The sequence below is a fragment of the Triticum aestivum genome, chromosome 7B (assembly GCF_018294505.1).
Source record: "Triticum aestivum cultivar Chinese Spring chromosome 7B, IWGSC CS RefSeq v2.1, whole genome shotgun sequence".
NCBI classification, from domain to species: domain Eukaryota; kingdom Viridiplantae; phylum Streptophyta; class Magnoliopsida; order Poales; family Poaceae; genus Triticum; species Triticum aestivum.
In genome coordinates this window covers 455379343-455394957 of record NC_057813.1, presented here as the reverse complement: position 1 = coordinate 455394957, position 15615 = coordinate 455379343, and the positions used below count along the sequence as shown (strand labels likewise).

General features: G+C 40.8%; 2 protein-coding genes across 2 annotated transcripts; one reads left to right on the top strand and one right to left on the bottom strand.

Moving 5' to 3' along the window:
* The first annotated feature begins 494 nt into the window (after window positions 1-494).
* On the top strand, window positions 495-7775 carry LOC123158050 (glutamate receptor 2.7). The gene is made up of 5 exons (XM_044576192.1): window positions 495-594; window positions 3923-5256; window positions 5630-5933; window positions 6452-6858; window positions 7219-7775. The coding sequence occupies exons 1-5, from the start codon at window positions 495-497 to the stop codon at window positions 7612-7614; spliced, it is 2541 nt and encodes an 846-aa protein (XP_044432127.1). The 3' UTR covers window positions 7615-7775.
* Window positions 7776-8463: 688 nt separating this feature from the next.
* Window positions 8464-14893, bottom strand: LOC123158979 (protein tesmin/TSO1-like CXC 5). The gene is made up of 8 exons (XM_044576787.1): window positions 14380-14893; window positions 13625-13708; window positions 12698-12875; window positions 10982-11290; window positions 10669-10757; window positions 10221-10324; window positions 9343-9720; window positions 8464-8903 (listed from the first exon to the last, which is right to left on the bottom strand). The coding sequence occupies exons 1-8, from the start codon at window positions 14508-14510 to the stop codon at window positions 8719-8721; spliced, it is 1458 nt and encodes a 485-aa protein (XP_044432722.1). The 5' UTR covers window positions 14511-14893; the 3' UTR covers window positions 8464-8718.
* Between the last annotated feature and the right edge of the window lie 722 nt (window positions 14894-15615).

Below are 15615 nucleotides of genomic sequence, written 5' to 3'. Positions count from 1 at the left end.
TTCCTCGAGTTTGCACTGGCACACGGCTCATGCTTCTTGTGGTTGTCACTGGGAACTTGCCTGATTTTTCACTGGCGTCTGCCATCACTTCAAAGTACAGGCATCTCCCAGTATATATACTTGTATAACAAGAAAGTACACCAGAACGGGGAGGTTGACATTTTAGTTGAGAGCTGACTGAACCGAGTGCAGTTTGACCTTCTCAGAATAATACCCGGCTTAATCTCCACTGCACCGGGAGCTGAAAGCCAGTGCTATAAGGCTAAGCATTGGCACCGCTCACTCTGCGCAACGTTTTTTTAGCTCCGACTCCGAGGATGATGGACACGGCAGCAAGGGCAAGGATCACCTTGTGGTGGTCTTTGTTCCTCTTCCTCGGTCTGAGTTTTGCTCAGACTGCCGCAGAGGGCGAAGCGGGCACGCTTAAAGTCGGTGCGGTCCTGAATATGCGGTCTTTGCTGGGCAAGATGTCGCGTACTAGCATCTTGATGGCCATGGAGGATTTCTATGCTGTCCACAGAGATTACGCGACCAAGCTGGTTCTCCACATCAGGGATTCCAATGGTGGTGGCAATATCCAAGCTGCATCAGCAGGTACGTATATGATTTTACACTGAATATAACTAGGAAGTATATGAAACAGCTGTAAGATTTGGGTCTGTATGATGAGGTGAAATCAAATCATGCAAATATTGGCTCATAGCATACAGTATATAACACAACACTTTTTTTTTCATAAACGGCGTTTTTATTATCTCAAAATGTAGCATCAAGCCGATACAAAGCATTTGGAGTATCACTCGGCCTCTGCATAACTAGGATGCACACAGCCAAACACCAAAAATCTGATAAAAAGGAAAGAAAAAAACGACAATTCGGCAACAGTAGAGTCCTATAGACCGACACTATGCCCATATCGAAACGGTTGGTGGACCAATCCGGAGATTATGCTGCCATTCATGTTGGGTAAAAACCTCTGTAGCCACCTGCTCCAACCGCGTACACACCGCCTTGAATAGCGGTTGGTACTCCGCACGTTGTAGCATAAACCACATATGAAGCAAGTGCGTACAACGGAAGATAACCTGTAGAGGAGAAGCATTTTTGTCATTAAAAACCAAATCGTTTCTACATAGCCAAAGCGACCATACTAAGGCATACGCTCCCACACTTGTTAGCGTTTTGAACCTATTTGAAATACCGTCCAACCAATGACCAAAAATATTGGCAACACTTGTGGGTGGATACAAAATTGACGCTATTTGGATGACTGACCACGTAGAACGCGCAAACTTGCATTGAAAAAAGAGGTGTTTGATTGTCTCGTCATGAGTACAAAAACAACACTTCTTACTTCCTGGCCAGTTGCGTCGTGCGAGGTTGTCTTTGGTTAGCACAACACCTCTACGAAGATACCACATGAATATTTTAACTTTTAGTGGAATCTTCGCCTTCCAGATTTTTCTTGTTATTGCTCATCGGTACCCCAGAATGCACGAGCGCACGATACATAAAGTCTACCGTGAAAGACCCCGATGTAGTAAGGTTCCAGAGAAACACATCACGGCCTTGCGTCAGGTTAATCAGATCCAGACGGGATAAGAGATTATGCCATGACATATGTCGGGCGCCAACCAAATCCCGCCGGAACGAAATATTCGGCGGGGATGAGCTAAGCACCTGCGCAATAGTATTGTTCTTATCGCGAGGAATGTTGTACAAAGCTGGATATTGTTCTCGGAGACTGGCATTGCCTAGCCAGATGTCTTCCCATAAATGAATCTCCGACCCATCCTTTATCGCGAAAGACCCAAAGCGAAGAGTTGTTTCTTTGCTGCCATTAGGCTAGCCCAAAAGTGTGAGTCGCCAGATTTTCAATATGCCTGAGACACCGCCTTTTGGCTTAGATACTTGTTGCGCAGCATGGTTTGCCAAACACCATCCTCAGTAAGAAGTTTGAACAACCATTTACTAAGTAGGGCCTCATTTTTGACCTGCAGGTCATGAATTCCAAGGCCACATTGGTCTTTCGGCCTACAAACCACGCTCCATTTGGTCAGCCGATATTTTTTCTTTTCACCATCTCCTTGCCAAAAGAATCTGGACCTAAAATAGTCCAATCTTTGCAAGACCCCTTTTGGGAGTTGGAAGAAAGAAAGCATATAGAGAACCATATTTGTGAGGACAGAGTTTATCAAAACCAGTCGTCCTCCAATTGAGAGCAACTTGCCTTTCCAACTGCTCAACCGTTTCTCTAGCCGCTCCTCTACATGCTTCCACTCTGCAATGGTGAGACGTCGATAATGAATCGGTATTCCCAGATATTTGATCGGGAATTGGCCAAGTGCGCAACCAAACAGGTCTGCATAATCGGCCGCCGCCTCAACGGCTTCTCCAAAGCAGAACACTTCGCTTTTATGAAAGTTAATTTTAAGACCTGACATTTGCTCAAACGTTGACAACAGGAGTTTCATGTTTCGAGCCTTGTCTAAGTTATGTTCCATAAAAAGAATTGTGTCATTGGCATATTGCAGAATAGAGAGGCCGCCATCCACAAGGTGTGGCACTACCCCTGCGATTTGGCTGTCCTGCTTGGCGCACTCAATCAGAATAGCCAACATGTCAACCACAATGTTAAATAACATTGGGGACATGGGGTCACCCTGCCGTAGTCCTTTTTTTGTCCGAAAGTAATGACCTACATCATCATTAACTTTGATGGTCACACTACCTCGAGTTACAAAATTTTGGATCCACTGGCATCATTTTTCAGAGAAACCTTTCATCCTTAGGGCATGTTGGAGGAAAGACCATTTGACCTTGTCATAGGCTTTTTCAAAGTCAATTTTGAATATTACTCCACTCAGGTTTTTCCGGTGCATCTCGTGGACGGTCTCATGCAGGATTACTACGCCATCAAGTATATTCCTTCCTTGCATGAAAGCCGTTTGAGATGGTCGGACAACATGGTCAGCTACCGAGTTAAGCCTATTCATAGCCACTTTGGTGAAAATCTTGAAGTTTACATTAAGGAGGCATATGGGTCTGAACTGCTGGATCCGTTCAACCTCCTTAATCTTTGACAACAAGACAATCTCGCCAAAATTAGTCCTGAATAGCTCAAGTTGGTCGGCATGAAGACAATTGGATAACTCCATAAGGTCAGCCTTGATGATATCCCAGAAATTCTGATAGAATTCTGCGGGGAAACCATCTGGGCCTAGAGCTTTGTTATGTTCCATTTGGAACACTGCAGCTCTCACCTCCTCTTCCGAGAATGGTGCCGTCAGGATATCATTTTCTTCTGCCGTGACTTGTGGAATGTCATCTGTTCGGGTCTCGTCAAGGGTGAAATTCCCTTCAGCCGGCGCTCCGAACAGAGATTTGTAGTAGGTGGTGATATACTTCTTGAGCTCCTCCTGACCTTCAATCCGCCCCTCATCTTGTTGGAGACTATAAATACATTTCTTCCTATGCCGCCCATTAGCAACCAATTGGAAGTATCTTGTATTATTATCACCCATCAAAATGAAATCGGCTTTGGATCTCTGGTAGTATTTGATCTTTTGCATTTACTGTAAAGAACACTTTGGGGGTTAGTGTAAAGAAAACAAATACTGGATGTAAGTATCCTTGTTCTTTAGTGTCTCTTTTGCATTTATTATTGTGTACTGCCAATGCAAGTCTTAAACCATTCTGGGTTTTTAAATGCATATAAAAGGAGTCCCCCCAAAATTACAAGTTGCAGATCTATACAAGGATTTTATGCCGCTCAATCCCTAAATTCACCGGTACCATAAGAAATGACAATACAACCCAGGTCAATACATTAGCATTTCTACTTGCACTTGATATGTTGCTACTGTAATCTAGAAAAATGCTTTCATAATTAATATTTCTCGTAATTGCATTGATTGCACAGCTATTGATCTGCTGGAGAATCACCATGTCCAAGCTATCATTGGTCCAGAAAAATCCGCGGAGGCCACTTTTGTGTCTGATATTGGGAATAACAGTCAAGTCCCCGTTATCTCCTTCACGGCAACGAACCCCGCCCTTTCATCTGCCAATGTGCCATATTTTTTGCGCGCAACATTAAGTGATGCTGCCCAAGTGAATAGTATTGCTGCTCTCATCAAAGCATTTGGCTGGAGGGAAGTTGTGCCCATATACGAAGATACGGACTACGGTAGAGGCATCGTACCGTACCTGGTGGATGCACTCCAAGAGTTCGGAGCTTCTATGCCGTATCGGAGTGTGATAGCTCAGTCAGCAAGCAGTGACCAAGTTGAGCAAGAACTATACAAGCTAATGACAATGCAGACAAGGGTCTACATTGTGCATATGTTACCAACCACTGGTTCCATCCTCTTCAAAAGGGCCAAGGAGATCGGAATGATGACCGAAGCCTATGTGTGGATTTTGACGGATGGAATCGCAAATGTCGTCAACTCGCTGAGCCCTTCAGTTCTTGATGCAATGGATGGTGCATTGGGTGTGAGGTTCCATGTACCTAGATCAAAGGAACTTGATGATTTCACTGCAAGATGGAATAAGAGGTACAGACAAGACTACCCAGATGACTCACTATCGCAACTAAGCATTTACAGCCTCTGGGGTTACGATGCTGTTTGGGCCCTGGCACAAGCAGCAGCGAAAGTTAGAATGACCAGTCCCACATTTCAGAAGCAGAAATACAGAAAGAACTCAACCTGTGTTGGAACTTTGGGTGTTTCTACAGTTGGTCCAAAACTCTTGGATGCAATCTTGCAATGCAAGTTCAGAGGCTTGAGTGGTGATTTTGACCTCAGAAACAGACAGCTCCAGTTTTCCACATTCCAGATAATTAATGTGGTTAGAAGAGAATCAAAAGAAATAGGTTACTGGACAGCAAAGCAAGGAATATTCAGGAACCTGAATCAAGATGTATCAGCACACACATACTTAAACCCTATGCCTGATCTCAACCCAGTGGTTTGGCCAGGACAAACACATATAGTGCCTAAAGGATGGCAAATTCCTACTAATCGGAAGAAGCTCCGAGTAGGTGTACGGACAAGTGGATATCCTGAGTTTATGAAGGTGCAGAGGGACCCTGTCACCAATGCGATAACGGCAACAGGATATGCGATAGATGTATTTGAAGAGGCGATAAAGAAACTCCCGTATGCAGTACCTTATGAATATGTATCATTTGATGCACTCGGAGTAAATTATGGGAGCTATAATGATTTTGTCTACCAAGTTCCTCTTGGGGTAAGAATTTTTTTTTCTCACTATCTTACGTTACTAAGTTGAAGAAATTGCATATGCTCGATTTTTAAGGTGATAGTTTTTTTATGCGCATGCACATTTTTCCCATTGGTACGACATGATAATGTTTTAGCAAAAAAAAGGGTTTGAAAACCCTCCTTTGTTTACTCTAAACAACTTTCTCCACCAAATACTCCTACTAGATGTGATTGGTACTAATGTTTCTTCTCAGCTATGGTAGAATTGCTTCATGTAACTGAAGCCACTGTCTGGTAGTATGGCTCCCACAATCCTCATATAGCAATGAGTAGTATACGTCATTGATTAAAAGTAACTTGGCTTTGTACTCACACATCAGTAAACAACATGCTTGCAGGTGTATGACGCAGCAATTGGGGATATAACCATCAGGCACAACAGAACATCTTATGCTGACTTTACACTACCTTATACTGAATCTGGGGTAGCAATGATCGTGCCAGTCAAAGACGATACGAATAAGAACACATGGATTTTCTTGAAGCCATTAACTGGTGACTTGTGGTTTGCAAGCATCGCATTTCTCATCTACACAGGAATTGTTATCTGGCTATTGGAGAGACGAATAAGAAATGCAGAATTGACTGGTTCATTCTTCCACCAGCTTGGGACAGCAATATATTTCTCCTTCTTTGCAGACAGTGAGTGGTGATATCAGATTTATCATTTCCAGACAAAATATTGCATTTTTATATGACAGCAGATTATCCAGCCAGATTTTTAAAATATTGTACTCCCTCCGTCGGGAAATACTTGTCATCAAAATGGATAAAAGGGGATGTTTCTAGACGTATTTTAGTTTTAGATACATCTTTTTTTATCCATTTTGATGACAAGTATTTTCGGACGGAGGGAGTATTTGCCGTATATGATAGATTATAACCAGATATTTCACAAATTTGTGAATTAATAACTGATTCTTATTTAGGAGAAGAAAATAGACCTGAATTACATATTATTGAAAGTGAGCAGGAACTGGTATATAAGTCTGAAAGACCTGAATATATTCTTAGCTGCAGTATTTTACCATAAATTTTATCCCAGGATTGTTTGATTTTTCATAGTATATGAATGGGAAAAATACTGTCATACTAAGAGTGATCCAGTATTCATGTTTTGTTTGAAGTTGCTGATAAATGGGTTGTTCATCATTTTGCAGGGGAAAGGGTAGAAAGTATTTTGGCTAGATTGGTTGTTGTTGTATGGGTCTTTGTACTTCTCGTAATTACATCAAGTTATACGGCCAATTTGTCATCGATGCTGACAGTGCAGAAGCTTCAACCCACAGAAACAGATGTTCATGAACTCCTGAAAAGAGGAGAGTATGTAGGGTACCGTACTAGTTCTTATGTAAGGGAACTACTAGAACAACTTGGTTTTGAGAGAAGTAAGATCAGGGCGTACACTAATCCAGATGATTTTGCTGATGCACTTGATAAAGGGAGCAAAAATGGTGGAATCGCAGCCGCCATACATGAAGTACCATACATCAAATTATTCCTCGCTAAGCATTGCAAAGGTTACACGATGGTTGGACCAATTTACAAGTCTGAAGGTTTTGGCTTTGTAAGTAACCTATATACAAAATACACTTTGCACATTATATACCTCTCTCAACTGTTAAGGACAGACATCTAGGAATCATAAACTAGAAAGCTGCTCTCAATCTGTTTTATGACAACCGTCCCTCAGAATACGGCTAGTCCCATGGAATTAGAACGACTGTCATAAAACTATAGGCACTTGTTTTATGAATCATGAAATATTGTTAAAACTATAGGCACTTGTTTGCAAAAAGTTAGCATTTATTTATCTTGAACATATTTTATTTTTATATTTATGAAGACTATGAAATATTCATTTCATTTATAAAATGAACAGCCATCACTTAACCAGTTAGTTTGAATATGTCATACTTTTGCATAGGCGTTCCCCAAGCGATCCCCTGTGGTTGACGACTTCTCAAGGGCGATCCTCAAGATAACAGAGGGAGATGCTATCATTCAGATAGAAAAGAAATGGATTGGAGATGAACATGCCTGTAAGAACGACGAAACCATCATCAGCCCGAGCAGTCTAGACTTCAAAAGCTTTTTAGGGCTCTTTCTAGTCACAGGAGTTGCTTCAACTTCTGCCCTTCTGATAACACTGGTGATGTTTCTCTACAAGAACAAGCACAAGATGGGGATCAACATAGGCCGTGATCAGGTTCAGCGGGGACATGGAACTGAGCTCGTAACCAAACGGATTCAAGAACGCGCAGCAGATTCCGACATACTGCGCCGAATGATTCAGATGACCACACCTGCCAGAAAGAGATAGAAATATCCACAGAACACACAAGCTCATGTTCAGAGGTCCAAACAAGCTCAGATTCTGAACCTCAGGGGACAAGCAACAGTTTTGCAGCACACGCTAAATCCGAAGCAGATATTCTCCACCCGAGTCCACTCTCGCCCTATACTCGAGATGCCTAACATCATGCTGCTATGACAACTATTCATACAAAATTTGGTGCAAAAATACAACCGTGCATGTTCTGTAAAAAAAGGGAAAAAAATTCGGTGCAGCATGAAATAAGTACTAGTATGCCGTTCAAACCGTAACAACTTGGCTTTTCGTGCAGGACGCGTATATGGTCATATTTTTGCACCAAATTTTGGAAGGATACTTTTTACAGCATGATGTTCATGCATGGTTCTTTTCAAAAATAAATCATGTCTCTTCTTAAGCAGAGAAAACGCATCTCGAGTATAGGATGTGCAGTGGAAACAGGCAATTTTTGTGCTAAGCCAGCGTAATTCAGGCTCTCATGTTGCCAGTATACATGTTAGGCGTGTTGTGCGAGGCTTGGAGGCTACCGGGTCTATTTTGACATGCTAACGTTCACGCCGACATGTCAATGCAACAGTAATCGAACAGAAGCTTATAGCAGGAAAAAAAGACGTTCAGTATCTTAGTGTATAGATAACTTAATTTGCGAAACAGCTTCATCATCTACCCACGCAAGCCTTTTGCGTGTTCACGAAAAAATTAACTCCAATATCTCTAGCAGAGAAACAGGTATAAGAACAAACTTGTCGAAGGCATGTGGTAATCACTGGTTCCACATATTAGCAAGAGCGGAGGACCGTGCTCACCACCAACTCCAAACGTTACAAGTAACAAAAATAAGAAGAAAAGAATATGAAAATCATTAGTATCGATCAAATTAATTACACAATCACAAGGGACACATCTATCTTTGCCTACTTTTACACCTCGGGACTGACCGATGCTACAATGCGGGCCGGTTGCCGGAAACCGGCAACAGAGACTATAACTATCCACATATACACATGAATAGGGTGGCTTTGTTATTACAAATTTCGTGGGTGAACCTACTGCTTTAGCAGTCACGCTGACTCTGGCCTTCTAATCAACAATCTATGCAGAGGGGTCACTTGTTCTCGGATTCTCGGGGCCGCCGGGGGCTTTTGGCCTTTCCACAGCTTCTGATGGAAGGGAACTCACACCGGGGCCGGTGGTTGCTCCATGGTTTCTTCGAGCATCCAGCTCCATAGCGGGCTCGGATGATGTGTTGGCTTCTGTCATCCCGGCTGAATTATTGGCTGCAAGTACATGTGAGGCAACAGAATAAAACGTTAGGGTTTACAGTGTATCTGGTCTGGGCTGAAACATCATGCTGGACAAGAATGGGATGCTAAATATTTTGTTCACAGTCGATATGAACTACTCGACTAGTATTATTCTTTGCGCCTGCACTCGACAAGAGCTCACCACCTGGAGTCATGATATCTGCTCACTATCAACTGTTATCGAGACTGTGTGTAGTTCTGATTTCATCAGGAAAGTCATAACTGAGACTCATTATGTTGATTTTTCTTTGTGAAGGTCATTTATTTTAGAATGGCCAATTTGAAAACCAAGTGCAATAGCATAGGGTGAATTTACTTGCAATGTACCCAACTGTAACAAGCTGGATATCTCAGATCAGTGTCAAGTCATCAATATGGAAGGGTAGAAAGATCTTAGCAAAATTATTCTCACCATTTATCTTCCCGCGTGTGATAAGCAGCCGGAGGTAGTCTCGAAACCCTGTCAACACCGTCTTTTCTTGCAGAGCGCTTAGCTCTGGAGTGTCCTGATCATAAAATGCTGATGGAAATGAAGTCCTATAATCTGATCCAAATGCGGTGCCCTGCTCGTCACACAATAGTGCCTGTGTTCCTGGAGAGGCAGGTCTATAATCCTCTTGGGTGTTATTGCAAGGTGATTCGAGATCACCAGCAGTCCGCTGATCTATATGGGTTGCAACATCAGGTTGACTAACACCACCATTCTGAACTTCACGGTTTTTCATCTTATCATTGTTTAGGTCAGCATTTGTGTAAATTCCCCTCTCTACTTCCATCTCGACTTTATTGTCTGCAAATGTGAATGACACTATAGCTCAAAATAAATCTGGATCGACAGCACTGCTGCCTGCATTAGGTGCTTAAACAAAAATGTTATTCCTTTGAAATTTGCAACAAAGTGATCGTTCAAACTAGATATATCTTTGATGAAGCAAAGTTATTCTTCTACATGCAGGCATTTAGTTAATGAGAAACCAGAAAACAGGTAGCCAAACTAATGCAAATGATATCTCAGAAGTTCTGATAATAATATTTATACTCTTGTTTTATTAATTATAACAACTATGGAAGAATCTGAAATACTATATCTATGTCCAATTAACATGTTAGTTTAGGTGCCAGGTTTGGTTATAAGAAAAATCAATACAAACGAAAAGATGTTCTGTTCCTGAACACAAAGGTAGTTTTATCTTTTCACCAAGAATACTTGAATAGTTCGCCTAATTTGAGTGCTCGCTAACGGAATTTATGAAAATAACCAAGTCAAATGAAAAGGATAAAAGAAGTTACCAGCTATTGTCAGGAATGTTTCTGTTGCCTTTCTGCATACAATCACCAAATGATTTGCAAGATCATTAACATCCGTAGGATGGATAGTGTTTGCTAGCGGAGACCTATAAAAGTGCATATTTTATTAATAAGCAATGCACGAAAGAGGCATCAATGTATAACTGCATTGACATCTGTTCTTTCGTAACCGATAATTTTACAAGGCACTACCTACTTTCATAAGCTATAGAGCGGGCAGTAAAAAAAATAACTTCAACTATTGACAAGTAAAACTATCTTGCTTGGTCTAATGAAAACAATATTTTAGTGAAAGACATATACATTGTTGCTATTAATTTGGCTAGGAGTTTAGTTGGATCAGTTTTGTTCTAAGGTTTTATTCATTTATTTATTTTTGCAAGGAGGTTATCCAGTATGCAAATTAACCAGTCCAGCATTTTTTACTTACCTATAGACCATTTTAGATCTACTCTGATAACCAATACAGCCTTCAAGTCCACTAGAAGAAGCAACTTGTGAAGCGTCCAAGTGGTTAGCCTAGAACACATGAAACAATTACCAGCCATCAAAATTTATAGATGAAGTTAGATAAAAATCAGTAACAGTGATCAAGTGGATGTACACCCAACTGGATTTTGACACAACCAGGCAGAAATAAAAGGATACTACCAACGAAATAGATGTGTTACACAAGATCAGAATTTAATATGTCAGATTATTTGAAGTTGCAGAACCAGTCAGCCAGCTAATCTTGAAATTACCTCTGGACCAAGGGGGTCTTCTGGGTGTCTTTTTCTGCGTACAGGTGAATATTTATACCCAGAGGATCCAATGGCACCATTCAGAGTGACGTTAGCTGCTTGCTGAACGTTATTTTTATCAGATGCATTATCCCCTTGAATTATAGCCTGTAGCTCCTCACTTCCTTCGAAGTTCTTGCAATCCATACATTTACAATTCTTGGAACAAAGGATATTTGCTTGAAAGCATTCACAGTACTTCTTGAGACACCCTGATTTTTTGCAGTGACAACCTTTATTATGTTTTGGAACTGAAGGTGCTCCAGCATCCTGATGGCAGCGAAGATTAGTTAAATGCACGAAAAAGAATCACAAGAAAATATTTTATTTTATTTTATTTAAATGCAGTAAAATTAATTATTATTTATTAATAAGACAATTAAATAAATAATGCAAAAGGAGAGGCAGGTCAGACTAAAATATGGAACATAAGATAGTCAATTTAACTAGATGGGCAGGACAAACGGGATTCCGGTTCAGGCATCAATATATAATGCAAAAATTAATGTGAGCTATTGGCGTTTCCATCTGAAAGGAAGCAATCATGAAAGCGGAGCCAATGAAGCGGAACTGATAATGTTGGGCTTCGGTAATGAAGAAATTGGTAGAGTATAATGCCCCAATACCCAAGGTTTTACCCGCAAGGTTCGTCCATGGAAAGTGACTCATGGCCTAAGATTAAGCCAAAAGGCATAAATGAACATGTCCCTGTTACTGACTGTTGCAATGAAATCTGCCTACTGGTCGCCTACACACCTTTGGGCACGGGAATGATCATCAAACAGACCGTTGCGTGGCACTAGGAATAAAACGTCTGGCACAGATGTGCCAAACAAGGAGGAAGTGGAGCCGGTTTTCAAAATGATAATGATGTATTGAGTTGAGAGATAAAACAGTGAGATAATTCTTGGATTTGAATTATAACCCAAGAATAGTATTCCTTCTTCTGGCCTCCAGTCTCTGTACTTTTCTCCTCACATAAATAAATTTTGTTCTGCAGCCTCTTTTTATCGGATTGGCAAAAACAAATCATGTGCAGCAACTAAAAACAACCGAATACATCTTTACATAAAACTTGAGAAATCAGTTTCTGCACTTGGTTAATAGTTGGCAGAGATTGGATGTTCTATATGTATAACCAAAAACATTACGCGCTAATTGGAAATATATGATCTTTAAGATACAGATAGTCCACTAGAGTTTCTGCATGAATACCACGTAATTCAGAAGCCTACTGTGACACATTTCATACAAACTAACTGTTAATACCGAATAGTCTTCAAATAATCATGCAATGTGCTTTGTTGATCAATGTTTAGTACAAAATCATCAAGTTCAGTTCATACAAATATGCTCATGTTCGGTTCAAAAAAAAAAATCTCATGTTACTCGTTCTTGAATAGGTTCTTTAAGTATGGTTTATGGACTGTCCTTGGCATCAATTCTAGGATTCCTTCGAACTTACAGCCTTACGGCATGCTTAATAGGCGTGTACAGAAGCATACCTTGTAAGTTGTAACACATAATTATTAATCGTGTAGGAACATCATAAAAACGATGGTAGAAGTGCAGAACTGATGTTTCTTATGTGTCAAAATTCAGTTATCCATTTTATATAACCTCACTTCTACTGTTGTATGATGCATTTAAACTATTCTACAAGGGGAAAGAATGTACCTTCCGAACACTAAGAGTACTTGGAACGTTTTCGATCTTAGGTTGAAAAGCCTTTGGATTCCGTAGCTTAGTACTGTTAATAGCCTCCTGCCTAGCATGTTCATTCTCAACTTTATTTCCACATTGTTTACAATTGCAGCCATCGCAATAAAGTCCTGCTGCAAAACACTCACAGTACCTAATAAATAAATATCAAGTCAGTGATTGCACCTTCTATTCAAAAGATATTAAATTTGATAATAAATGAGTTCATTTATAAATTGGATGGGATTAGTCAACTAACCATATAGAACAAGAAACCTTAAATTTTACATGAATGTGTTAAAACAATAAAACTGCCAAAGTGGTAGTTTGGTATAAACTTGAGAATACAACATTACCATAGACCCCCCAAAATAAAACAAGAGCATGAAAGTTGAACCTACGAATCTGTTTTCAAAACAAACTGATCTTACTAGTTAAGCTCAATGTATTTTATGCTTCATATTTTTGCCAATGACTACGAACATCACTTTGGACCAAAAGGAAACACAAAGTTTCTACACACATCACAATGTGATATGCTACCTGCAAATTCTCCATTAATGAGGACAAGGGAAATGGAGGAAGCTATGTTACTGTAATTGATCATCTTATTCCTATCTACTCCCTCCGTCCCATAATGTAAGACGTTTTTTCACTACACTAGTGTCAAAAAACGTCTTACATTATGGGACGGAGGGAGTAGTTGATATCTTAAAAGGTACAGGACGTTTCCTTTTTTTTCAAATGACACCACACAGTTTAGTTAATCACTAACACAACGCTAATTTCCTTGCATGACAATAGAATGTTATAGTATGCATTTGCAAAGGTTCACTTAAACTGAATATTTCTATTACTTGATGTGCATTGTAAAGACAAATACTCATGTGCTAGAAAACTCACAGCTTTAGGCAGTGTGAATTTTTGCAATTGCACTGCTTCTTTCTCTTTGGTGGAGTAACACTCTTAATTTCAACCACTGGCTTTCTGGAAAATACAAGTAAAAAACAGATCATTAGTAACGAACTTTTTATAGATGCAGTATTGTGCTTGCATTTGTTATATCTGACCAAAGAAGCAATAAAGTGACTCATGAGTTACAAGCAACAAAGTGGTTCTACAAGTACCAATAACATCACGGAATTTTGTTTCCCTTAAGAATGGAGATACGGAGATGGCTCTACTATAACAGTGAGATTTTAGCAGATTCTTTCCATCAGCGCTTCTAGGTACAAGACCCATCAAGGCAAAAAAAAGCAAGCAAAGCATGGCATCATGGTGAATGATATATAGCCAACGTTCTTCTCAATGCATACCACTTCAAGTAGTAGCATTTTTGTACTTAAATTCAAACCCTAAAAGTCAGATAGCAAATTCAGTAACCACAGCCTTGTCACTAGCTAGTGTGTCCAATATACTACAGGCCAGTGCAGACTAGCATCACGTCCACAAACATATCAAATCTCAAACTACCAAAATTTCTCTAACCTCAAAAAAAAAATCCTTCCTGGCTCCATAAGACAGCAATTTTTGCTTGAAAATCACACTGGCAAAATAAAATTCAAAACGCCTCAATCGAGCCAAGTTCTTCATGCCACCACGTGAGCAAAGAACAGAGGCAGATTTCAAATTGTGAAAGCAAAACAGTAATTGCTTACATAGGCGTGAAGGAGACTGGCCACCTGGCCGAGTGCATCAGAGGATGCGCCGGGGCCACTGCCCTCGGCTGCGGCGGCGCAGCTGCAGGGGGCGCCGGAGGCTGGGCGTTGTGCTGCTTCTCCGGCTCCATCGCGAATCAAAGAAATTCCCACCCGTTTAGGTCAGGGAAACGGATTCCCCGGGCGGGCTCTCCGATTGAGGCGCCCAAACAGCCCCAGGGGACCTCGGAACCGAGCCCTCGCGCGCTGGCCCGCGGAATTGGCAGGGTTTGGATCAAGAAGCCAAGAACCCGAGTTCTTGGGCGACTCCGGACTCAACAGCAGAGGAGGAAGCCGGAGAAATGAAGGGCGCCAAGAGGAGGGATCAAATCCAGGGAGCTGAATCCGGGAGGGGCGCGAGGAGGATTTGGAGGAGAGGAATTCGTGCCGCGGGCGGATTCGGGAGGGGGAGGAGGAGGAGGGGGGCAAAGGGTGGAGGAAGAGCTGATGGGCAACGCAGGCAGGAGGAGGTCTGTTTGGTCTCTCCCGAGTTTTTGAATCTCATGTGTTATATTCCGACTTACTTTCCTTTTTCTTTCGTGCCGATGCTGCTTATTTACTGTTTTTACTATACCAGCGGGTTTTATTTCGGCCTTTATTTTGTTTATTTATTATCTACACGTATGAATTGTCAGCTGTAAATTTATTTTTTTAATTTTCTTCCTTTTTTCAACTTACTTGTGCATTTGAGCGGTAGAAGTTCTTTCTTTATTCAAGAGATAACCGATATACGCTTAGTTTTGATATTGCCCTAAAATTTTCCGCTGAAACTTTCAAATCTCGTTGTAGTATATGGATCTTGGCCATTGATTTCCCATCCATCGATAATCGGATAGATACTACTCAAAATAAATATTATTAGATCCTTGGTAAGAATAGAGAAAATTGCTTTTCATCAATAACGTCGAATAGAGCTCAACTTCACTATATTTCCCAGAAACGAACAACAAATTCCATGCTTCATTTTTTGCCATTATGCATCATTGTTCATTTTTTCCCGCACCTACCTACTCCCTCCGTTCCAAAATAGATGACCCAACTTCGTACTAACTTTGTACTAAAGTTAGTATAAAGTTGAGTCATCTATTTTGGAACAGAGGGAGTAATTCGGTAGGTTAGGGTGAAAAACTAATAACGCCCCGAAATGTTGTTTCATCTCGGACCGTCTTTTCAGTAATGTTGCTACATAAGAAAAAA

What these genes read in the sequence shown, in the direction of transcription:
- LOC123158979 (XM_044576787.1), bottom strand. Translation starts at nt 14,510, where the DNA reads ATGGAGCCGGAGAAGCAGCACAACGCCCAGCCTCCGGCGCCCCCTGCA. An exon ending in GTACTCTTAGTGTTCGGAAG is followed by an intron (nt 11,291 to 12,697) that starts GTACATTCTTTC and finishes CGCTGCCATCAG; the next exon opens with GATGCTGGAGCACCTTCAGT. An exon ending in CACACGCGGGAAGATAAATG is followed by an intron (nt 8,904 to 9,342) that starts GTGAGAATAATT and finishes ATGTACTTGCAG; the next exon opens with CCAATAATTCAGCCGGGATG.
- LOC123158050 (XM_044576192.1), top strand. Translation starts at nt 495, where the DNA reads ATGGAGGATTTCTATGCTGTCCACAGAGATTACGCGACCAAGCTGGTT. An exon ending in TCTACCAAGTTCCTCTTGGG is followed by an intron (nt 5,257 to 5,629) that starts GTAAGAATTTTT and finishes ACATGCTTGCAG; the next exon opens with GTGTATGACGCAGCAATTGG. An exon ending in AGTCTGAAGGTTTTGGCTTT is followed by an intron (nt 6,859 to 7,218) that starts GTAAGTAACCTA and finishes ACTTTTGCATAG; the next exon opens with GCGTTCCCCAAGCGATCCCC.